Source organism: Ambystoma mexicanum, chromosome 3q (genome assembly GCF_040938575.1).
Source record: "Ambystoma mexicanum isolate Mex_15411 chromosome 3q, UKY_AmexF1_1, whole genome shotgun sequence".
NCBI classification, from domain to species: Eukaryota; Metazoa; Chordata; class Amphibia; order Caudata; family Ambystomatidae; genus Ambystoma; species Ambystoma mexicanum.
The window spans coordinates 758,155,811-758,181,179 of record NC_090926.1 but is presented as its reverse complement, the minus strand read 5'-3'; the positions used below and the strand labels follow the sequence as shown (position 1 = coordinate 758,181,179).

At 48.0% G+C, this 25,369-nt stretch overlaps 1 protein-coding gene across 3 annotated transcripts in view; it reads left to right on the top strand.

The window, feature by feature from the left end:
• Nucleotides 1-25,369, top strand: part of UNK (unk zinc finger) — a 1,622,654-nt gene that overhangs the window by 881,223 nt on the left and 716,062 nt on the right. For all 3 annotated transcript variants that reach the window (XM_069654746.1, XM_069654744.1, XM_069654745.1), the window contains exon 8: nucleotides 19,793-19,935. In XM_069654746.1, coding sequence (XP_069510847.1) covers nucleotides 19,793-19,935 — 143 coding nt within the window. The remainder of the gene's footprint in view (nucleotides 1-19,792; nucleotides 19,936-25,369) is intronic.

Below are 25,369 nucleotides of genomic sequence, written 5' to 3'. Positions count from 1 at the left end.
ATTAAGTCCATAGAGTTCAATATGTCCGATGTTCACTTTTGTTCCCCCCTTCCTTTCTTGTCTTGCAGCTGGCTTGTGAAAAGATGCTCTTGTGGCAGCTGGTGGCGCTCAGATAAGAGTTTGTATTACCCGGCGCTGTCCGGTAAATGTTGCACGTGGAAAACGTGTTTTGTCTCTCTTTACGGATGCGGCACGTGAAAATATGGAGAGTCACAAAAGGATGCCTCTGGTGGTAAATCCGGTAAGTCTATGCTGGTAAGAATTATATTTGTTGGTTCCCTCGGCTCACCTTGTGGTTTTCATTTGTCTCCTAGGTGCCAAAGTTCGGCGAAGAAATGATGGAGGCAGCGCCGACCCGAAGGATGCTGTGAAGACTGGTGAGTATGGCGCGGCGCGTGCAGAAATGATGTTCTTTACAGGTCCGGAGACGAGATGGATCCAGAATCAGGTGTGGAATAGAAGTATGTTTGTTTTCTAACCTTGTCCCTTTCTTTCCTCTTTGTTTTAGGAGCTCCGCATTCGAGGCGGGCGTGGCAGAAGACTGGATGCAGGCTGCAGGCACAGTGAGCGTTACGCTGTTGGATGCAGAATAACGTGAAACGTGTTGCTGGTCGGGCATGGTTTAAATAGCCTCAAAAGTAGTCCCAGGTAAGAAGTCCCTAGAACCACACCCAAGTAAAAAATAGTCCCTGTAGAAAAATAGTCCCTTTCAGACTTCATGTTGGATTGGAGTCATTTGCAGCATGGTCTGCCTGAGGTACGTAATTACTATGAGCCAGGCTCCTTAGGCACCAGGACTGATTTCTACTATGAGCCTGGCACCTAAGGCGCCAGGACTGAACCCAGATAGCCCCTAGCCGGGGCTGCTGAGGTTTTACTAAATGTCTAGATGCCTGCTCCCGGGGTTGATGGGCTTGGTCCGGATGCCTGGGGGGTAGGCATCATGACAGCGGGATCCTGGGGAGGCTTATGTGGTTTAAGCAGTACTGAAATGACAGCTTCCCTCATCGTGGTTGGAAGCATACCCCTCTCAAGAGTGTCTTCCCAGACCGTAAGCAGCCTGGAGGCCAGCTCAGCTTTATACGACTTATAATAGTCAACTGGGATCCCGTCTGATCCCAGAGCCTTCCCAGCTTGCAAATCTGCAACAGCCGGTTCAATTTCATCAACTGTCAACGGGAGGTCCAACCTTGCCCTCTCCTCTTCCTCCAGCTCAGGAAGTGGGATATAGTCAATATATCTTCTGAGGTCTTCCTGGTCGACCCAGTCAGCGTTAGTATATAGTGAGGCATAAAGCTGTTTGAAAACATCATTTATGGCATCCAGGGATGTCTGTATCGCCCCAGTAGAGTCTAAGATGCTAGTGATTTGCCTAGCCCCTGTTTCCGCTCTAATTAATTCTGCCATGGCCTTGCTGGATTTATTCCCTTCACCATATCTTCGCGCCCGCATGGGCTGGGAAATGAAATGGAGAGCGCTCTGTCAGCCAGGGCCTTGAATGTTTCCACTTGGGTTTGAATTTGCAGAAGATATTCTCTTCCCTCGTTGGCGGGCTGATGGACCTCGAGTTCGCAGAGCTTTTTCTCGGCTTGTGTGAGTTCCCTTCTAATTTCTCTCAGGATGCCATAGGATGTTCCCATCAACTGACCCCTCAGCCATTCTTTAAACGCCTCCCAAATCGATTGCAGGGAGTCGAGTGACCCTTTGTTGCGGGGGAAGAACTCCTCAATTTCAACACGGAGGGGCTCTAGCACTGACTCATCCCTCAGCATGTTAGGGGGCATATGCCAAGATCTAACAGAATGAACCAAATTCCTCGATGTCACCCGCATAAGGACCGGGGAGTGGGCTGACAATGTTCTTGGAAGAATTTCACAATGCTCCACGTCAGCAAGCAGCCCTGGCGAACACAACCAATAGTCAATTCTCGAACTGGAGCCATGAGCTCCGGAGTAAAACTTATATACTCTCTGTGCAGTGGATGCAATTCACGCCAAACGTCTACCAGCGGCAGAGTAGCCAATGCCTGCTGTAGCGTCAGCGCTGCTTTAGTGTACTGTTAACAGTGCCCTGTAGACCGATCAAGCCCCAGATCCAGGATTGGATTCAGATCTCCTCCTCAAAACACCGCCGCAGAGCCTACGGGTGACGGAAGCTCCACAATCTGTAGGTAAAATAACGGACTGTCCAGATTCGGACCATAGGTATTAACGATAATAACCTCTTCACTGTTCAGTTGCCCCCATAGGATCACATATCGCCCATCTACATCAATTACGGATTTAATCATATGAAAGTTCAGGCGCTTGTGAATAATAATAGCCACACCCCTGGCCATTGTGGAGTAGTTTGAGGCTACCCTTTGGGATCCCCAGCTGCTCGCCAACGAGTCAATAATCTTTTGGGTGGCGTGAGTTTCTTGGAGGAGTAGAATATCAACCTTGTGTCTGTTTGCATATGCCAAAACCTTTCTGGCTTTAATTGGGTGAGCTAGCCCCCGGATGTTCCATGTAAGCAAATTCACTGTTTGCCCCTTAGTAAGCATCAGCCTTAACGTGTTCAATCTTCCAGGGTTTAAACTCGATAAGGTATTGCAACGTCCTAGCAATGTATTTTTTGCCCAAGCCCATGTTACTGGGTGTTAGCTCTTGATGCGAGATCATCTGCACAAGCCGGATCTTCATGTCGCTCAGACCGTCGTGCCATGCCGTGTGGATTGCAACTTGCGGGCAACCTGGCCTCCAGTGTTCCCTCCCCCCTCCCTCACTATCCCCCCAACTGGACAGTGTAGACCCCAAGCTAAAGTTCAACATTTGAAAGAAATATACGGGTGACACTGATTGGCGGCCCCGTTCACGTGACCATACCGACCAGGCCGACCTGACAACCACTGCGCCATTATCTTCTGAATTCAGGTGATCAAACTTCAAGTATTTAAGCCGGACTGTGCATGCGTCTTACGTTGTAATTGCGGGATGTTTTGCTCAATATACTTCATAGCCTCCTCTGGAGACTCAAAGAACTGTGCCCTTCCCTCATGCAGTAGCCGCAATTTAGCAGGAAAAAGCATTGCATATGGGATGGAACATGCCCTCAGCGCCTTCTTAACATGCTCAAAGGTATGGCGTGCAGCTTGAACCCTGTTTGAAAAGTCTGGGTATATATGGATCCTGTTTGAATCATAGATCAATGTGCCCATTTCTCTAGAGAGCTGAAGGACCGTTCCCTGTCCCAGTAATTGAGGAACCGGGCAATAACTGTCCTCGGCGGGGCCCCAGGTTTAGGCGGAACAGCCAGGGATCGATGAGCGCGCTCAATCAAGAACTGTTGTGAAAATTGGGCTTCCGTAAAAATTGATCGAATCACTTCCTCTAGATACACCTCCGTTGGGGTGTTGATTTGCTTCTCCGCAAGCCCGACAATCCTCACATTATTGCGCCGTGACCTCGATTCAAGGTTATCACACTTCACTTGTACCTGAGTAAGGGCCTTTTTGATGGAATTGATCTCCTTGCTATGTGTAGCCGTTACATCCTCCAGCGCGCCAACTCGGGTCTCAGCTTCAGACATCCGAGAGCTCACAGTCCGCCTTAATGAGCGCCATCGTGGACCCATCTCATCCAATTTGGAATTTACAGTTGCAAATCCAGCCTGTAGGGCCACCATGTATGGGTCCGGAGTATCACCCGTCGGGTCCAAGGGCGTCGACTGACTGCCATGCGGGCTTTCCTCCCCCCTGCCCTCCTGCACAGTGTTCGTGAAAGCATCCATCGGGCTCCTTCTGTTAGCTCTACTGCCTCTGGTCATACCTTCCGTGAGGAGGCCACTCTAATCAGACCGTAGGAGTCAGAAGGGAGCCCAGCGGAGGAGCCCACAGTTTTCAAAGAGACACCTAAGCAGACCACAGGAGTCGGGAGGGAGCCCAGTGAAGGAGACCACAGTCCTCAATGCGACAAAGTATAGTTGATTCCGCTTTGAGACTCGAGCTGATGCAGTAAGTGTGTAGCTACAGGATATACCCAGAGCGTTAGTTGCGCAGCACCGCTGAATCTTATCCCTTAGAATCTCTCTCCCAGCGGCACATACTGATGGGCGATCTCCCACCCGACCAACGGCCACCGCAAGATGATGAATATGCACCCCAGCCCCCGACAGCCAGTATTGCTCCTACCTGGCCATCCAGCCGTGTCACAAGCTGGGGGGGGGGGAGCGGGCACAACCAAAACCCAGCAGGCCTGCCGCTTGCACACGGTGGCCCCTGGGAAGTGAACGCTTACTGAAACCACCATAAGAAGGGAGGCAGCAGGTCAACCAACCCGGCTCACGACCCTCCGTCCTCTACTCTGCAGAAGCCACCAGAGCCAATCCGCCACGCGGCCCCCCGCCAACGGCATATGTTGCAGTACCGGGCGAGTGTCCATGCTCCCCGGATGACCTCCCAAGACGGCGCAGGCTCCAGCTGTAAAAGCAGCAGGCAGAAGAGGAGTCGTGCACCCACATCACAGGTAAGCCCCGCAGGCCCAGCGGGATAAGCCAGGATATTCGCATCCACCGCAAGGCCAGCGGCAGGGGGGGTCCCGTTGCGGCCGCAGTCCGGCAAACACCCGCTTCAGGGGCCCAGAGGCGCCACCAGCCGGGACCGCAGCAATCTCCTCCACCAGCGGTCGCGGCCTGCAGGGGAGCCCCGCCTCCGCTGCACAGTTGTCCCCACCCCCAGGGGCTCAGAGCCCAGGACCAGCGCCGACCAGGTCCGAGGGACTCAGCCCCCACAGCGCCCGAGGACCGCCCCCAGCTCCGCAGCGAGGATCCAGTGAGCCACAGCCCCGCATCCACACTGCCAGTATAGGGCGAGGAGGACGGGAAGCACTGTATGGCCGCGGCTCCAACCCAAAGAGCCTGCGGCCTCCTCCAGTCGCTGCCACTCCCGAGAGCTCCAGACCGGGGACACACCAGAGAGTCCAAGCGGCTTCCAGGGGGATAAAGCACACAGTCCACACCGAAGATAGCAACCAGTCACACAGATTTCACAGGATATTTGTTCGGATCTTCCATGAATGGTGCAGCTGCTAAATCAGACGACCATGTCTGTTGGTGTCCAACAGCGCCCCCCCTCTTAAACAAAGGTTGATCCCTACTGCACCTCTGATTCCAGATACCCACTGCCCTACCAGGCCATTTCCGATCCAAACAGCAGGACATTTAGAAAGATTTTGTCAGTAACAGTACAGATGGATGCCCATCCATTAATGTCCTCCATTGGCCACAGACATTCCACCAAATGGGTAAGGCGGGCCGTGTCAGGCCGAGCAACTCTCCAGCCTTTGTACAAGGCTCAGCCAGTGTGTATGCTACACAAATAACACCCTACATTAACCAATTTTCGACCTTCTCTTTTCCTTTTTCATCCCTTCCTCTCCACCTTGTCAAATGATGCATATAAACCTACATGCTTGTATTTAGATATGCAGAATTGTAACATCAACTATATCATGTTTACATATGTGACGTGACCATAATCTCTATTCTTTGTGTAACTAAACATGTCCAATTCAACCATGTTTATGATAACCTTATGTTCACTTAACTATGAATAATGGATTAATCACTGGTTTATGTATCACACTATGCACACGATTTATCGCAAATGAATTGATTCAGCCTTGATAAAGACCTTAAGAGGTCAAAACAGGTGTCGGCTGACCACACATCACTCTAATAAAGAACACACAAACCCACGTGAAACAAGAATTGAAATAGTTTTCTTTCAAGCAGAAAGTATCCGGGCCAAATCCCCATTTAAATCAATACAAGAGGCTTGTGCAACACCTTCAACTCCCGTGACCTTGATGCAAAAACATAATAAAGCTCGCCAGCCAAGAGAGCATCTTTTCTTCCCCCAGTCTTCTCTTCTGAGCCTCTCTTTACATACAGGTTTCTCTTTGGTACAGATATTTCTTAACATCTCCTTTGATAGTCTCTGTTATCAACTCTTGTAGTTCTTCAACAATACTCTTGGGCTTTATGCTTTCTTTGGTTCTATACTTGGAATAGATCTATGTGATTACTGTGCCACCGGAAATGCAGACAAACAAAATATTGAATACAAAAACTGTGAGGTGCAGTGATAACATAGGTCACTTTGTCCCGCACCCCCATACCCGCTTCCCTCCCTACTTATGTTTTTGTGCCGCCGACTCCCTTCAATCCCTGCGGCGTCAGTTCCCTTCCACTAATGTGGGTCGGAACTGGTGCTGCAGGGTTCTTTTTTCTTTTTCTTTTTTTAAACTTTATTGTATCCCAAACCTCCAAGCCTGTTATACCGAAAAAGGAGAGCGGGGGACACCCCTGCAAACCCTGCTCCCTTATTCGGGATTCGGGATGCCGCGCCAACACTTCATTGCATTTATGGCGGCAGCCAAAAAACATGGAAGGTGGTGCCGAACAGGCGCCTTCATTGCCTTTCATTAATGGGTGGTAAACATGAAGCTCTGTGCTGACACTTCATTGCATTTGTGCCGGTAGCCGAACAACATGAATGGGGAAAGCATGAAAGGTGATGCTGCAGTGCGACTTCATTCGGAATTAGTCAGAGTTTTGGTACGAGGCAAATGCGCAGTATTGTATATGATGGGATTTATTTATCAACATTTTAGTATGATACCCTTAGAACATCTTTCCTTCAAATATTTCCTCACACTCTTGTTACACTAAATTGGGTTTATCTTGATCCCCTTTTAGGCTTTCCTTGTCAAGGATTCTCTCTCTTAGGCTGTCACCTCTTTTATCTTGTTCACTTGCCAGTTTTATTTCCTCTCTCTCATTATGCGTTTCTAGGTTGGGCTTTCTGTAGTCCTCAACTCTGAAGACATAGGTTGTTTTCCCTTCCTCGCAGGGTTTTTGTTTCCAGTCTCTGTTGGCTCCCCACCTGGGTTGGTTAAATCCCTTATTTATGTTTTTCACATTTCTTGATAACTGGTTTCTTTAATGATTTCTTTTCCTCAGGACTGAGATGACTTTCTCTCTTCATATGATACCAGTCTTCTCCGACAGGCTTATCTGTTATTTTCTTTCTCTGGTTTCTCCAGTTCCAATTACAGTCTTATATTTATTCTCTCGTCCTCAGGACTGGGACACGTTTCTACATACATGTAATGTTCCCTGGGTGACCTCCCACTTTTCCTGTTTCCCCCGGTACATCTCGTTATGCGGGGAAAGTCTGCAGGGCTCAGTGCTCACTCGGGTAAGGTTTCTTGCTCTCGGTTCCTAGTCAGGTTCCTGCTGTACATGGACACTGTTGATCAGAAGCTATTCACGTTTCCCGTCATGGTCTACTCCGCTGCTTGTTTGGTCATACTGGCCAACACTCTGCAAGCCTGGTTATGCCACTACCAAGTAAATTGTTTTTTCTTTGTCATCATAACTCTTTCTTCACGACTGTACAGACTCTGGCGTCTCACACTGGCCTTCTGCATTTTGTCACAGGCTCTGCAACCTGCCTCCACCTGTACAAGGTGTGATGTTGTCAGGGGGCTTCCCCTGCACATTGCACTCTATTCCTCTTTCTGCTCTGATTCGTCCCAGTTAAATATGCGTCTCTTTAATAATGAGAGATCATATTTTCTTGTTCCGTACGGGTTTATTTTTACATTGCCTTCAGCTAAATGTAAGGATGACACACTACTGGTTATAGTAGAAAGTTCCATGTTTGCGGTTATGGTAGGATGTTTAGGGAGTTCCTTGCAGGAACGGGAGTCCTTGTCCCTAAAGGGGAGTCTCTCCCGGTGAGGTCCCACTTTCCTCGACCCTAGGGTGGGTATCTGCGATTCGTCGCATGACTCTGAGGAAAAATGCTCCAGTGAAAGGAGACAATGGGCTTCATTACGACTTTGCTGGTCCTGAAACAAGGGTGCCGGAAAACACACCGGCACCCTTGTTTCCGGACCGGCAAATTACAAGTTTGCCTGCCGGGGCCGCTGCGCCTGACAGGTCTGACCCTGCAGTGGTCTCGGTAGGCAGACTGATCATGGAAGCACTAGCACCATTGGCAACGGTGCCGGTGCTTCCGTGAACCCAATCCCGTGGGACTCCACAGGAATGGGGAACAACATTTACCTGCACCTAGCTTGCCTGTCCGATGGGACTTGTAATGTCCCGGTGGCACTGGCAAGCTAGGTCCCGGTAAAATGTCACGAGTCTGGTGGCAACCCGCCGTAGCACCAGCAGGGTTATCGCCAGACTCATAACGAGGCCCAATGACTGCTCTTGAGAAAGGAAGCACTCTGCTGGATCTCATTTATTTAATATTCCCAGTACTTTGACATGAGGGAATTCTGAACAAATGTGTGCATTTCCTAAATATTCCAATGCTTGAGAACTTTACTTGGTTACCTTTCCATTATGTACTGTAGTGACTCTTGTTATGCTCGTCCATACGACCCTCTTTCTACTTTCCAAATTGTCATGAGGATATTCATGAAGAGCATGGAGCTGAAAGCCACCAGGCACTGAATTTGATCAGAGCCGCCGGGTGCAAGCATGTTTGTGCAAGTGCCCTGGCATTTTCTCTTTTTCCTTGCTATGGTTAAGGAAGGTGTTCTCTGACCTTGGCACTGTCAAGCCCATTTCCCCAAAATATGGTAGAAAGGGCACTATGGGCTAGAAAACCAACTTGTACTTCTACAACCATCATTTTCTTTTTGTTAAGAGTGCACACTTTTAAAATACATTTTCTTGACTGAAATTTGCACTGGAATGCACAGTCTATAGGATCGTCCTATTTTGAAGTTGAAAGAAAACCGCATTGTCCACCTGTTGTAAACATTTTACAGAATACGAGCAAATCTTAGCAAACTCTGCCTGTACCACACTGGACTGAGTGGGAAAGGGCGAATATTAACTTGAAAAAACTGCTGGTGGCCTCTATCACATATTTGAAGACATAAAAAACAGCAGAATTTGCATACAAAGAAATAGTGCTGCAAAAAGGACACTGGACAATTTGAAAGTTTTGCATGTCATGTGCAGGTTGTCTAATTTAGGAAAGTGTCTCCAGCAGTATTCCAGAAATATCAAACAGTTTTTCCTCCCTCATATAGATGATGGCAGTTGATAGTTTGTTAATCTTTTATATTGTGCACATCACCGCCAAAGTGGTATTAAATGCGCTGCAGCTTGTCCGCGTAGAAGCCACTTTTGACCCCTGCCCTAGGTGGCAACCATAATGTCGTATGTGCGCTGAGAGGTAAACTGGGTCAAGGAAAGCAGGAGAGGATACGAGTGGGAAATATCATGGAGGCAAAACATGCAGATTTAACTGCCAAAACAGGGGTCGAAATTGGAATTCATAGAGCAGGAGCTGGTAGCTCCTGGGTGTCAGGATTTTCCTCTGACCAGGAGTTACTCATCATGACCCAGAGCTATTTTAGAAGCAACTATAACTGTGTGTGCAGTACATATGGCCATTCATGTTTACTTGTCATCTGGAAGTTTACTAATGCACCTTTCATGCCAATTCCCAGACACAGAGTTAATATTGAGATAGGTATATTTGTGTTCACCAGTTGGCTTTGGGAGTCAAAGGTAGCTCCGGGTATCAAGAGAAGCAGGTTCATCTATACCCTACCCAGGAGCTAAAGAGCTCTCACCATTTTCAAACCCTGCAACATGTAGGCAAATTAAAATATAAGGGTGCATGATAGAGGTTACTGGAATGAATGTATAGTTTTTAGTGTTTTTACCAGAACATGTAATCAAACGAAAGGGCCTTAGTTTCTCTTATTGGCCGGCAGAACTTTCATGTAGAGATTTAAAAGTGTGGTGGCAATATTATGTTAAGCATGTGGATGTCTGATGGCTTTGAGATGTGCCCAGAGATCCTGGGAGTTGTGGGTGAATATAAATTAAATAATCGTATTGGTCTCCCTCTAGCTAGCAGCTGGAAGGGGCTTCTGCTAAAGCCGACCCCTTGGGGGGACAGACAGGAATTCTACATGTGCAGAATGAATGCTGTTCATGAATGTTAATGTTCCTTCTTGAGTGCTCCGACCAGGTGGTAAAAATCTATTGCAGATGGCTAAATATGCAACTAAATGTTTTGGAAGCAAATTTATTAGCACACTGGGCTGCCGTCTATGGAATGGGCTTCTTAACTGCATTCAAAATATTGCTTCTTTGGAATGGGTTTCTTAACTCAGTTCAAAACAGTGCTTATGTACAACGTTTTATGTCAAGGTTAAAAAGGCATCTTTCTTCCTCCTTTTTTTTTTCTTTTATGGAATGAAATGGGTAACTTTGCTGGGTCCATAGTTTGTGCATTATGTATTTAAGTCTTTCTTTTGCCTTGTCTTTGTATTTTTATGTCAGCCTCTTGAAACTGATCATCCGGTGATAAATTTGCGCTCAATAAATAGTTCATCTATCTATATAAATGGAGACCTTGACTGAGCATCTCATCCTCTAAGTCCCTCGCTCCCCCAAGCCATAACAGACAGGCCTCTGGTGGAGTAGAGGGAATGAGTGGCACCCTTTCGTGATTTTAATTGGTAAATAATCCTGTGGAATTCAGTATGAGAATTTCCATTAAGGACAAATCTTGGAGGGCTACTCTCGTTAAAATAAAATATGCTGATGCTCTCTGGCCCCTTAGACACAGGCTGTGGGGCCTTCCTGCACTGCCTAGGTGTGTTCTAGCGATGCCCAAGGTAACAGGAGAGCATGCACTCTTTTCCCTAATCCCTACGCCACGAACGGCGAGGTTCAATAGACAGAAAAAAAGAGAAATGACAGCAATCTTAAATGAGTGCATTTTGATCTTTTTCTCCTGCAGCAGGCTGCCTGGAAGCCGAGGCATGCTAGAAGATTTCTGTGGATGCTGATGGTGGCGTGGGAGGTTGGATTACTCTTCGGGTGAGATGGGTTCTTAGTTAAACTGCATAATCTAGCCTGATCTACCCTTCTCAATCTGGGCTGTAGTTACCTTGCCCTCTCAGTAGAGGGCAGCAGAGAAATCTTAAGGTTCCGAAAGGCTGAAAGGTTGTAGAAACTGCGGGGTGCTATAGGTCACATTCCAGCTGCAACACAGGCCTAGTCGCCCGTGTACAAAGTGACATAAAATAGCAAATACATCATACCCAAACTAGACCTAATATAGCTTCAGTAACACAACCTATCATAATGTGTTAGTAAAAAAGACCTGCATGATGTCTAAAAAAAATAAATGAGGGGTTAGGAGATACAATAAATGTGCAGGTATATCAACTAAAAAATGTGCAAAACCCCTAAAAAGAACAATTATTTTTGGTGACATAATTGGAATTTGGAAGGAAGAATTAAAATAAAACATGAGGATGGAAAGAAGTGGAAAGGCAGAAGAATGATTACGTCTGGAGAGAGTGGTGGGAAGTGGGGATCAACCTCATGAATGCAGAAGAACGGTGTACATTAAAACTGAATTTTGTGCTAACTTTTTAGGCCTAGATGTATTTGGGAACCCCATAGAGAGCTTAACTGCCCAGCGTCCCATAACCTGTCATAGCACACACACAGGCAAAAAGATGGGGCGAGGACATAAGAACAAAATACATCTATCTTCACACACTCGCTCGCTCACTCTGTTCTGTTCCCACTCCCTTCCATTATTCACAAGACAGCAGTATATTGTTATTTTTTACTATATTGCTGGGAAGAGCCTGTACCTCCCTTTTATAATGCCCAAATAGAAGTATTCTGGTGCACTAGCAGGGGAGAGTAATAATCTAATGACCCCCACCCACCGTGGGAATGATGTAATGTTATCATGGCAGGGACTCCAGCCTCCTAGCCATGAACAGACAGTGCTGTGCAGTAGGAAATAGATGCAAGGAGTGTGGGTGTACAGGACACTTCGGCAAATATTGCAAGACATTTAAAAGGGATGTAGAATGAAACATATGCGAATAGGGGGCCGTCATACTAGTGAAGGAAGATGAAAACGGCAACACAGTTGATGAACTGTGGTCATCCGTCAAGGACAGTGTACTAGTGGTAGAATATGATACTGTTAAGAGCTTCAACACTCTTCGAAGGCCTGAGTACCCTCTCCTTTATGGTGTTGTCGTAGGTCTCATGGTAGACTTTAGGTTCCTGCACGTAGGGCCTAAATAAACATGACAATATTACGAATCAGGGTTGTTTGACCGAAGTCAAAATGTTTATGGCAAAATTGTCCAATGTCTAATCCGCTGCTAATCTGTTTGACTTTGGTGAAACAACCCAAATCCATGTGCCACAAGCAGCCTCATACTAATGCCTGCTCCCCTCCTTTCCTTTTCGCCGGCTGCCAGTGCTTCTTCTACAGGTCAGCGGTGTCCGCTCCGTCCCTGTAAGGCGGGTCAAAGCTGATGCTGCAGGGTCCTTTTTTCTTTTTTTCTTTTTTTTGGAGTCCCCTGCTTCCTATGTCAAGGAAGCGGGGGACACCCCTGCAACCCCCGAAGCCCATAATACCGAAAATGGGGAGCAGGGAACATCCCTGCTTACCCCCACTTCACATGTTCGGTATTTTGGGCTTCGAACAAATGGTACATTTTGATTCCGGCAAATTGGGTATTGCCCAGTATCACTGTAGCAAAGAGAGAAGCACACTGGCTCCCAGTCAGAGAACTGATCAAGTTGAAAATCCTCACCATTACCCACCATAAAAGCACAGCCCCTGGATATCTGTCCCATAGACTCTCCAAACCAGCCGACCTCCAGGCCTACACGTACTGCCTATGCCAATCGCATGTGCATTACTTGGTACAAGCGTGAAAAACCCACCGACGCAACCTTCCATGTCTCTTTGGCCACGCTCTGTAACTCCCTTCCCCCTGCCTTGAGATCCAAGCCCTCCTACATCATATTCCGAAAAAGACTGAAAACCCATCTGTTTCATTAGCAGTTGTATTACGTGTTGTATTAACTACGTAAGCTGTTACCAGTGCCTAGACGCCCACGGGTTAAGTGCGCTCTGCAAATGTATAAATAAAATAGTGGATGAGATGTATAAGCAGAAGCTGGAAGCTGTTGTTGGAATGCTGGAAAACACCATTCTGTGACTGGGAGCATATCTGAGTACAAAATTGACATCAGTTGTTTTAAAACCTAGGTGACCTGCAATGATCACACCATAGATGAGGTGTTAAATGTAGCTTGAAAAGGTCCTCCCATCCTCAGTTGGAGGAACCACGCAACCGTTGGGGTGACGCTGAAACCCAGACATCCAGAAAACGTGATGTTGGTTGGAATGCCCAAACTACAGAACTCATGAACAATTCCTGCAAGTGTTTAGAGAAGAAAATTGTGAGACTAAAGAGGTTCAATGCAAGAGATTAACTTTAGGACCAGTGCCACACCAGTTTGGCACGCTTTGTGGAAGGTTCCCCTCACCCGCCACCCCCCACTCCCTCCTCTCCCACCTACTCTATGGTGCTCTCTGTCTCTCCTATCTTTTCTAACTGCTTCCCTATCGACTATACTGCTCTCCTCACTAAATCTGGTAGGAGGAAATTTAAAAAAAGGACATCCTGGTCTCCAACCCAGGCCTCCCTATCGCTGACACCTACACCAGTGCCTCCTCCAAGGAAACTCTCACCGACATCCTCTTTGTCGTGCCTTCACCTGACTTATGGACCCTTCATATGGTCTCTGTGCTTTCTCCTTTCTCCCCTTCTCCCATTAATGGTGGAACCCGTAGGGACGCATGCCTGGCCTCCTTCGATTCCTCTAAGGTCATCATAAATGTCTACTCTAATGGGACCATCTTGGTCCAAGGCCCACAGGCCAATCTAGTAAGACTGAGGTTCTACTCATCGGCACACCCACTCCCTCCTTCCGTGCAGCTCTCTGGCCAGCCTCTCTTGGGCCTCTTCCTGCTCCTACCTGCAAGGCAAAAAACCTTGGGGTCATCTTTGACGCCACACTCTCCTTCTCTCCTCATATATCTGACGTCTCTAAGAAGTCACACTACCAGCTGCACCTCCTAAGAGGTATTTTTCCCTTCCTCTCCTTCCCCCAGAAGCTCACTGTCTCCCGAGCCCTGGTTCTCTCGAAGCTGGACTACTGTAACAGTCTCTATCTTAATCTGCCTGCCTCCACTCTCCGCCCTCTGCAACTCATCCAGAACAGAACTGCGAGACTTGTCCTTGGCCTCAAGCCCAGGGACCGTATCTCTCCAGGACTGAAATCTCTACACTGGCTCCCAGTGGCTGCGAGGATTAAGTTCAAAACCCTCTGCATTGTCCACAAGGCCTTCTGGGGGCTAGGGCCTAAATACCTGCAACTCTCTCTTCCTAAATATCTTCCTTCCGAGCCCTTTGCTCATCCGTCTCCAACTCCCTCAGGGTCAGCCGCTTCTCGAAGCAACAAGCTGGGGGTAGATCTCTCTCCGCGGCAGGCGCCTCCCTCTGGAACAGCCTTCCTGCCTCCCTGAAACTTGAGGAGAACCATCTCTGGTTCCGGAAGCACCTCAAAACCTTCCTCTTTGCTTCTGCTTTCTCTCTCCCTCTCCCCTGCTAAATTCTTCACTAAATTCTGCACTGAATCTGAAACTTGGCCACTCTCACCGACCTCGGTCCTGGGCCCAGCCACTCTCCACTTGCACTCCCTCCCTGGCAACCCCTGCACTGCGGGACTGTCTCTGTATCCCTACAGCCCCCCCTTCCCAGCACTTGTCTGCACTTACCTTGCACTTGCCACCAGCTGGCCCTATTTATTTATTTATCTATTTATTTCTATTCTACTTACCTTGTACTGTACTTTTCCCTTCCCCCTACCCCTGCACTTAGGATCGTTGTCTGTCCTCCCCCTGTTCCCCTCTCCCTGCCTCGTCGCGCCTTGAAACACTTGTGTATAGGCGCGTTACAAATGCCATATCATATCATATCAATCTGCACCTCTTTGATAGACGCTTCCCGCACCTCATCAACTTCCTTTCTTCTCCTGCTGTCCCCGTCCCCTTTCCTTGGCTACCTTGCCCTCCACCTCCCTCTCTGCCCCCTCTCGGGCTCCTTCTACACCTCCGCAGGTTGTACCTCTGATCTGTACCCCTCCCCGGAAATCTTTCAAGGATGACAACCTTCTCCACATTGCCACTCTTAAATCTCGCACTGCAGTCAAACATTCCTCCGATATCTGCCGCCTCCTTAAAAAACTTGACCTCGATGTCCTTGATCTCACTGAGACATGGTTCACGGCTAGCTCTGTGACCAGCTTTGCCACGCTACTAACTGACTGCTACAAGATCCTCTCCGTGCCCAGACTCAACCGCTCTGGTGGGGGTGTAGCCCTTATCTTCCCTGAGTGGATTCCTGCCTCTGTCATTCCTACGCAGACCTACTCTTCTTTTGAATGCCTTGTCTGCAGGCTCTCTCTTTCCTCTAGCTATTCCCTTTCTGTGGCTACTATCTATTGGGCACCTGGTCAGATTTCTTTCTTCCTCTCTGAGTGGGCGGACCTGTCCTCCTCACTGCTGGCCTCAACCACTCAAATCCTCCTCCTTGGAGACTTCAACATCCACCTGGATGACTCATGTCCTCCCTCTGGACTCTTTCGCAACCTCTGCGACTCCCTCTCACTCACCATTCTCCCCTCTGGCCCGACTCACTCTGCAGGGCACACTCTCGATGTTCTGATCTCCTCAGACCTTCCCCTCTCTTTTCTGGAGTGATCACTTTCTACTATCCTCCCACCTCACCCTCCCTACCCCACAGGCCAAGCCACCTCCTTCACTGCCACCCACCTTCTCGGTCATCCGACCCATGAAGCTCGTGTCAGTTGAGGCATTCGCCGCCATCTTCTTACCCCTTCATCCCCCTCTGGCTGACTCTCACCCTGACACAGCCCTCTCCACACTCCACTCTTCTATATCTGATACTCTTGATATCCTCGCCCCTGTCATGAGAATCTGCCTGAAGCCCAAGGTCAAATGTAACTCCTGGTATGATCAGACCTTGTCACCCTAAAGCGCAATTGCAGGGTGGCCGAGAGCAAATGGCACGCTTCAAGTTCATCCTCTGACAAACTGGCCTGCCGCCTGCTGCAAAGGCAATACCGGCTCTCCATCCTCACCAAGAAGAGAGCACATATCCAAGCCCGCGCCCCGGTGGCATCTAACAACTCGGCTGAACTCTTTAAAATCAGCAAGGAACTGGCCAATCCTGCCGCAGTCTCTACCTCTCCTGTCCCTTCCCAGGCCCGCTGCATGGCACTGGCTTCCCACTTCATTTCTAAAACTCAGGACATCTTGTCCTCACTCTCCTCCTTTCGCCATTCCCTGCTCTTCCTCTGGCCCTTCTGCAGCCACCCCTCCTCCCTCCTTCTCTGCCTTTCCCCTTTTCTCTGCAGACGAGGTATTTAGACAAGTCCAATCTATGAAAGTCTTGTCGTAACAGGTTCACCCCTGTTCCTCCAAAACTATCAAGGACCACATTGATTCCCTGGCTGATTTCTGCAATCACTCTTCGCCACTGGAGTCTTCCCTTCCCCCCTGAAGCACTCCCTTGTGCACCCTCTTCTTAAGAAACCCTCTGCCGACCCCTCCTGCCCTGCTAACTATCGCCCAATCTCCATCACTCCCGTCCTGGGCAAGCTCCTGGAGAAACTGGCCATCTCCCAGCTCAATCTCCACACTGAATCTGTTGGTTGTCTTCATGACCATCAGTCTGGCTTCAGAGCTGCCAGAAGCACGGAAACTGCTCTCCTGAACATCCGTGAAGACCTGCTCACCAACTTGACTCCAACACCCCGTCAGTTCTCATCTTCCTTGATCTCTCCTCTGCCTTTGACACTGTCAATCATGCCATCCTGCTCAACCGTCTCCGTGATAACATGGGTATCACTGCTCAGGCTCTGGTGTGGCAGACCTCTTTCCTCTCCAACTGACCCACCCAGATCCAACTTCGATCCTTCCTCCCCGACTTCTTTTTCTCTACCTGTGGTGTCCCCCAGGGATCTAACCTCTCCCTGGCTTTTCAACCAATACCTGGCACTCCTTGCCCACCGCATTGCCGCTCTGTCCCAAATTTCAGTGCTATGCGGATGTTGCCCAGCTCATTTTCAGGCTACCCTCGGCCTCCTCCTCTCCTTCCCTCATCCCCGACTGTCTGCCATACAGGAGTGGTGTGCCGCCAATGACCTCTGCCTTAATGCCAGTAAGACTGAGATTCTACTCATCGGCACACCCACGCACTCCTTCCCTGCAGCTCTCTGGCCTGCCTCTCTTTGCCCACTTCCTACTCCCACTTGCCAAGGCTAAAAACCTTGGGGTCACTTTGACTCCACACTCTCCTTCTCTCCTCACATCTCTGACGTCTCTAAGAAGTCACACTACCAGCTGCACCTCTTCAGAGGTATTCTTCCTTTCCGCTCCTTCCCCCAGAAGCTCACTGTCTCTCCAGGCTGGACTACTGTAACAGCCTCTACCTAAAACTGCCTGCCTCTACTCTCCTCCCACTGCAACTTATCCAGAACGGGACTGCGAGACTTGTCCTTGGCCTCAAGCCCCGGGATCGAATCTCTCCAGGACTAAAATCTCTGCACTGGCTCCCAGTGGCTGCGAGGATTAAGTTCAAAACCCTCTGCATTGTCCACAAGGCCTTCTGGGGCCGCAATATCTTCAACTCTCCCTTCCTAAATATCTTCCTTCTCGAGCTCTTCGCTCATCCGCCTCCAACTCCCTCAGGGTCAGTCGCCTCTCCAAGAAACAAGTTGGTAGTAGGTCTCTCTCTTCGGCAAGGGCCTCCCTCTCGAAAAGCCTTCCTGCCTCCCTTAAACTTGAGGAGAACCATCTCTGGTTCCGGAAGCACCTCAAAGCCTTCCTCTTTGCTTCTGCTTTCTCTCCCCCTCTCCCCTGCTGAATTCCTGGCTGATTCGGCACTGGTTACCTGCCCACCCTTCTGATCTTGGGACCAGGCCCCATCAGTTGCACATCTGCACTGCCTCCCCGGCAACCCTTGCACCTGGGGACTGTTTTCTGTATCCCTACAGTCCCCCTACCAGCACTTACGTATGCACTTACCTTTGCACTTGCCACCACTGGCCGTTTACTGTCTTATTCTACTATCCCATGTACTGCACTTCCCCCCTCCCCCCTCACACTTTTCCCTTTCCCCCCTTGCGCGATCTGAATGACACTTGGCCTAGTAAGATCGTTGTCTGTCTTCCCCTGTCCCCCCTCCCTTGCCTCGTCGCGCCTTGAAACACTTGTGTATAGGCACGTTATAAATGCTGTATCATATCACATCATATATCATATCGTATATCTGAGAACATCTAAGGAAAATGCTCAATGATATGGTCAGTAACCAAGTTGTTAAAAGGACTGACTCATCCAGGCGGGTTTCCCCAAAGTTTTGGTAGCCAAGTCAGATGATTCGATCACGTTCTGTCTGGCTTTATGGCCTTGCAGCAAGATTTCATGGTTGTAAAAGACACCTTCTCATACCTCGTGAGGTCAAAATACCTCATCAAGCAGAGTGTTTGCAAAGTGATGCAGGCATATAAAGTGCTCTAACACAACATGACAAGACAAGCCCCCTTCAAACTCATGTAGGGCAGGGAGCAAAGAGATGTTGTCCAACTTGGCGAAATAGGACCAACATACAGGCACACGTTGTGTCTCAAGTAACTTTAAGACAGAAGATAGAGGGGGAACGGGCTAGAGGTACGACAGTGTATAAAAGAAAGAAGTCCACGAGAGAAGACTTTATAAAAAATAGGGGACAAGGTTTGCATCAAATTGCTACAGCTAGTGCCCAAAAGAATGTTCATGTTTTGTGAACTCCCACTCAGTTAAAGCAGGGATTGAAATTAAGATTTGATGAGCAAGAGCTGAAAGTTGCCTAGAGAATGATCTATTGTGTTTAAATACGTATTGGATGTTTTCTAATTCTTCTTTATTAACATTGTCAAATACTCAAAGCTAATGTCACATACACATGTTTGTAAGGCTGAAGTTGGCTTGACGCCCCAACGGTAGCTCCTGGTAGCTGTTGGTTTCACACTAACTAGGATCTCTTAGGCTACATGCAGGAACCAAACACCTGCCAGCAATTCATAACCCTGTAAAGTGGGAACCATGTTTTTTGTTGCAGATGGTGGGAAGGTCCGGTATATAGGACAGAGCTGCAGTACATCCGATCATTTGAAAGAAGGAAGATTATTCATCTTATATATGAGAACTGTGTGATGGCTCCTTGAAATATCAAGTAGGAAGCTTGCTATAGAGATGGGGACTGTTCACTGGCAAGATGATGTGACTTGGTATTCGAGAAATCAAGTGCCTCATTGAGTATCTACTAGTGTTACCCTTCCCTACAAGACGCATGGATGTTTTTTGTACATTTGTTATGTATGCACAGGGATCTGTAATTTCCTCTGCCTATTTTGTGACTATCTTCCAAATTGATGGTTCCTGTGTACCAACCTTTGTTGTTTTTTTCTTTTTACATTTGCACCGCTATTTACAGTACTGTCCTTTTTCTGTGTGGGGACATGGAAACGTTTACATGCTGTGTACTGTGTGTGAATGAAGATCATGCTACTGCAGCACTGTTTCATCCTTTACAAGGTTGCTGTTCTTGCACTCTCACTTGAATGATGCTGCTGTTTAAATACCAGTTGCATATGTGGAAAACACACACTGCTGTCGCAACGATACGGGTTCCGTATTTTGTGTGTGTGTGTGTGTGTGTGTGTGTGTGTGTGTTGAAGCTGGAAACGTGGTTACCAGCACTGAGCCTGTTTGAGCAAATGGGTCACACAATCTATTTTCTGTTCGCAGAGACCCTTCTTTGTGAGGACCTGCAGTCTTCCTCAGCGGTATCTAGTCCAACTCAAACTGGTCCCATCATGTACATGCCATCAGCTGCAGGAGATTCTGTTCCAGTGAGCCCCTCAAGTACTCATGCCCCGGACCTTGGAAACGTACGTAGTTGACCTCTTCACCGACATTTTCCTGTGTTGTTAAATCCCAGTAATTGGGGACCACTGTAGAAGCTTCAAGCCACGTATGTTAATTGGCTGTTGTCATAGTGTTGTGGAACGCATGAACTCTGAACGTGAGCAAGCAAGTACAATGGTGTTTTCTTGGTATGGCAAGATCTAAGCAGCAACAATTCGACCGCTGCGTTTGTGGCAGTAGTGTTGCATACATAATCGTGTTGTTGTGAAATGAACTGACACGTTACCATGTCCTTAATATGAAGTGTCATGCTGATATTTTTTTAGGTCACCAAATATCTATTTTTCTTCAGAGTAGCCTTCTCTCAAGGTTGCATGTTTTTTATAATTCATTGCAGTTTTCAGGCGTACCCTGGAAAACATTTAAAACCCCTTTTCTTTTCATTTATTTAAAAATGTGTTTGTGTACTGCTTTCCCCAGAACATCACCAGGGCTTTAAGCCAAAAAGTTAAAACCTGGCCTGTGAAGGCAGATTCGTAGGACACCCTGACATTCTTGACGGCACAAGGCTGGGTTGGGAAGTTGCACAGTTCATGGACAAAAAGAAAACTATTTCAGTGTTTTAGAGAATGCTACATTTTATTTCCTAGTCTACGATCCCATCTTCTATTGGGAAGGGACATACACAATTACATTGTCCTGCTTAGACGGGGACAATATAGTGGTCATTTTCGCTCACTATTCTTGTCCAAACCGCTCTACTTTCATTAAACAATGAACTGATTTCTCCTTTAAGACAGTTTAAATGTGGCTGTGAACTCTAACAGAAGGCAGAGGAGTGTGTGTGTCCTTTTAATCTTCCTAAAATGGGTCAGTCTCATCAGAGATGCCAAGCAAGGGTTGAATGGTCATGAAGTCTGAACTTCACTCCCTCTCAGTGGCTGGTGTGCAGTTCACACAGTGCCTCCTGTATGATCGTTCTTTCCACTATTCTATGGGCCTCATTACACGGTAGGCGGTAGGGATTTACCGGTACCGGTAAAATACCGGTACCGGTAAATCCCTGCCGCCTTACTACGAGGTCCCTTAGCGGGTTGGAGTTTTAACGCCTGCTTTTTGCAGGCGTTAAATACCAACCCGCTAAGGGACCTCGGAGCTAATTACGGCACCGCTAAATTGCGGTGCCGTAATTAGCGCCTTCCCCATTCCCATTGAGCCCTATGGGGCAGAAATGGGAATGGGGAAGGGCAATGGCGGAAGGGGGATTTACCGCCCCTCCAACTTTGGGATGGGGCGGTAAATCCCCTTTCCGCCAAGGCGGTGCCGGTATTTTACCGGCATGAGCCATGGCGCTAATAGCGCCATGGCTCACCGCCTACCGTGTAATGAGGCCCTATATCTCTTATTTCTGCCCACTTTCTTAGATCTGTATGAAAAAGATGCGCCTACCTTGACATGGAGGACGTAGATACCCTGGCAGAATGTACAAGTGTTCAAGCACTTGATACATGAGGGAGACTGGAAGCATAGAGGAAGGCACATATACCATAGCATTGATAGACACATTGCATCATAAATTACCAGAAATGGGCACATACCAGAGCATAGACTGAGATTAGAAGAAGACCATAGTTTTCAAGTGGTGTTGCCTTGAGTGAGCCAAGGAAATAATTACCCTTTGGTGTGCAATATGGGAATGTTCAATATTACTGTGTATGAAACCTCACTAATGCCACATAAGCCATGAATAAGGATTTCTGTTAGCACCATACCCTGAGAACTAAATCGCTCTTGGGGATCTGGCGACATGCAGTTATTAATAAAACTAACTTGATATGAGTAAATGATTTGATGGATAAATTGTTGAACCCTTGTCTCCAAACATTTGTGAGAATTTTTAAATCGTTATTGAGAAGTGATGCAGAGTGATATTTCCCACACACTGTTGAGCTGGTCTTTGGTTTTATGGGTAGTTCTATGGGCCTAATATATGGAATCCATGAGTTATCCCAAATATAGAATGTAATCATTACCAACTGCGGTACCTGGAGGGTAGAACCTTCTCGGAGCTGTCACCTCAAAGTCTTTAATCGGTTCAATCAATTCTTTTGGGCACACAGAAGAATGTAAGTAATGTCATGTTCTGGTATTATTTGGCACAGTCTTTGTCACTTATCCGAGTTAGTATAAGTTAGTATAGATGGTGGTGAATACTTATCAATGTCTGATCCATAGTAATTCTATTCTTCCCGTAACTGACACCTGTCTTTGTCTGGTCAAGTATGTTAGCAAGCACCCTGCTTCTAATTGATAGCAATAACCCACAATTTCCTCACTTTCAGATATATATCCTGGATGGTGCAGTTCGCAATGGAACCTTTTTCTGAGTAGGTGGCATTGTGTGCCACTGTATTATTCGGGTTTAGTGGTCCTCTTCTTAACTTCGGAAGGTAAAGTGTCTGTTGTGTATATATATTTCTGATGCTTGTTAATCTGTTTAGAATCACATGCTGTGCATAGTCAGACATCCAGTGGTCACTGCAGAGTATTGCATTTTGTTTTTTGTAGTCGAAAAGGGGACGTCGACATAGGCGTGTATGTAATACTATCCCTATAGTGACGTGTAGTGTACCCAAAATCCCTCACGCGTCGAGGTCCCCCAGAAACTGGTCGCCTTAATGCGGAGCTCGTAAGAGACATTGCAATACCATTATTCGACCCTTGGACGTTTTGTGCGGCTGTGCGTCTGAAAACTACTTCGCCCAAAGACTTTAAAGGACCGCAGGGTCAAGAGGTGGGCAGCCTATGCTATGTCAAAGGCTGATTCCTCAACCGCCGCCGCCGAATGTGAAGTATCGGAGGTGGTTGACCTCTCTAAAGAGCGTTCCCGCTCCTCCGCGTCTGTCCCCGGCCCGGACAGGTTCGGCAAACGCCCTACTTATGGGGATGTACAGCCCGGCAACGCCGACGCATATGGAAAACATAAAACTTAACACACAACCCACGGCCCTCCTTCAACTAAATCGAAGAAAGCCCTAGCGCCAACGGAGATGCTGGATCTTCTGACAGCCTCTGTCGACCGCAAGGGTCGCAAGCCCTCCCCGCAACCGCAGGCGCGGCTAGCGACTGGGCCGTCCACAAATAAGGGCGCGATCACCAAAACACCAGACGCCCCGCCTCGTAAGAGAGCGGCCGTCGACGAAAACGTCCCACAAACGCCAAAGACCCTGCAAGACGAACCCTCGACGGAGAGTTTAGTCGTCGAGAGCTTCACTAAAATAGTCTCCTCTGACGCTCCGAGACGGATGGCGAGGGAGTCACCGAGTCCCGCTCACAAGGCCAGGGAGACGCCGAAACAGACAGAAGGTACGCAGGAACCTCCACCACCGTCGAAAGAAAGACCTAGCCCACGAGAAGGGTTCTCAGAGGGCGAGGGGAGTATATCTTCTACTCTTTGGGAGAGATCTCGAAGGATATAGGCGGAAGAGCACCCCTTCCCACCTCCAGACCGCTCAGGGTTACCTCAGTGGACTTTGGAAAGATTTCAATCTTGTATGGACAAACCGGATAGGTTCATGTCCACCCCTGAACATGTTACACCCAAAAGACCAAGAGAGATACTTCATGAAGATCCCAGGGCCAAATAGCCAAGACTCTTTGACCCACTTCAGGAGGATATTAATGCATATGACCTCACTGAAGAGGACACTCACTTTCAAGAGGATGAAGAATTCATAAATAATGAGGATCTACAAGGTCCTGCAGAAGGTTTTGAAGAATACTCAGACATGGGTGGTAAGGGCTTCGAAGAAGACCCGGACATAGAAGGCTCACAGCTTTGGCAGTCTCCAGGGGTATCAACAGACCCAGACGTCCTGGATCTGTCCTCTCCTCAGACCACACCAGTCAGAAACCCGTCACCTGTGGATGACCAGCCCACTTTCAATGCTCTGCTACGTAAGGCAGCAGCACATTTTGAAATTGATACAGGGGAAGTTACTCCAGATATAGACTTTGTGGAGAAAATAATTAAGGAGAAACCTCCTACTAGTCAGGCCATTCCCCTTCTTGCCTCAGTCAAAAGACGACTCACACCATCTTTATCAACACCAGCATTGGTTAGAGGCATCAACCCAAGAATTGAGAAACTCTTCAGTCCCTCACCGTCAGATCCATTATATATTAGAGGTCACTCTATACCTGATTCCTTGGTAGTAACCACCACAAGGAAGAGGGCAGGGGTCCCGTTATCTACTATAGAAGCACCCCCAGACAAGGAGGGAAAGAAACTTTATGCCTTGGGAAAAATAATTACTTCCTCAGCAGCTTTCTCCACCAGAATTGCCAATAACAATACCTTGCTGGCAAGCTACGCTGATGCCCAATGGGGAAAATTACGTGAAGGCCTCGAAGAAGTCCCTGAGCCCTTACGAACCCGGTTGTTAGCCACTGTAACAGGGTGTACTCTGGTAAACCAGTGCATCATTAATAACATGCTAGATGCTGCAGAGACAGCTGGCCGGTCATTAGTCCAAGGGATACTTCTCAAGTGTCACGTCTGGCTCAGGAACTCAGGTTTTAAGCCAGAAACCAAGGCGTCCCTCATAAACAAACCAATTGAGGACTCAAACCTGTTTGGTAAGGCGGTGGATGATGCTCTGGAGACAGCTAAAAAGCAATTTGATGCCCTTAAGACCCTGGGCCAGATCACACGACCTCGTAACAAACGAGGTTACGGCAACAGATGATTTTTTCGTGGCCAACTTCAAAACCAACAACAACAGTACTCCTCAGCAGGCAATTGGTCCTCCACCCAAGGAACCAACGCACAAAATGCTCAGAGAGGACAATGTCGTGGAAAGGGAAGAGGTTGGGGTCCCACTCCCAGAGGCTCCCCGGCTACCAACACCAAATGACCCAAAGGTTCGGGTCCCCTCCCATGCATCTCTGGTCAGGGGCCGGTTAACATCATTTCTACCAGCATGGGAGGGAATAACCACAGACCGCTGGGTACTGTCTACCATAGCCCGCGGTTACTGCCTCGAATTCAGTCGGTCCCCGACATTCAGACCCCCAAGGAGAAGACGCCTATCACCGGAGCACCTCGCCATCCTTCTTTAAGAAGTCGAACTGTTACTGGAAAAAGGAGCAATATAGGTTGTGCCTGTATCACAGGTAAAGGAGGGTATTTATTCAGTGTACTTCCTTGTGCTCAAAAAGGATTTAACCATGCGCCCTGTACTAAATATTCGCCCAGCGAACAAATTTGTCAAACCTCAAAAGTTTTGCATGGCGACTTTACAGGAAGTAATTCCCCTGCTAACTCAGGTGGATTACATGGCAACACTGAACATGAAAGATGCATACTTTCATATTTCAATGTTGCCAACGCACAGAAAATACCTCAGATTTATGATAGAGGACAAACACTACCAGTTCAAAGCGCTACCCTTCGGC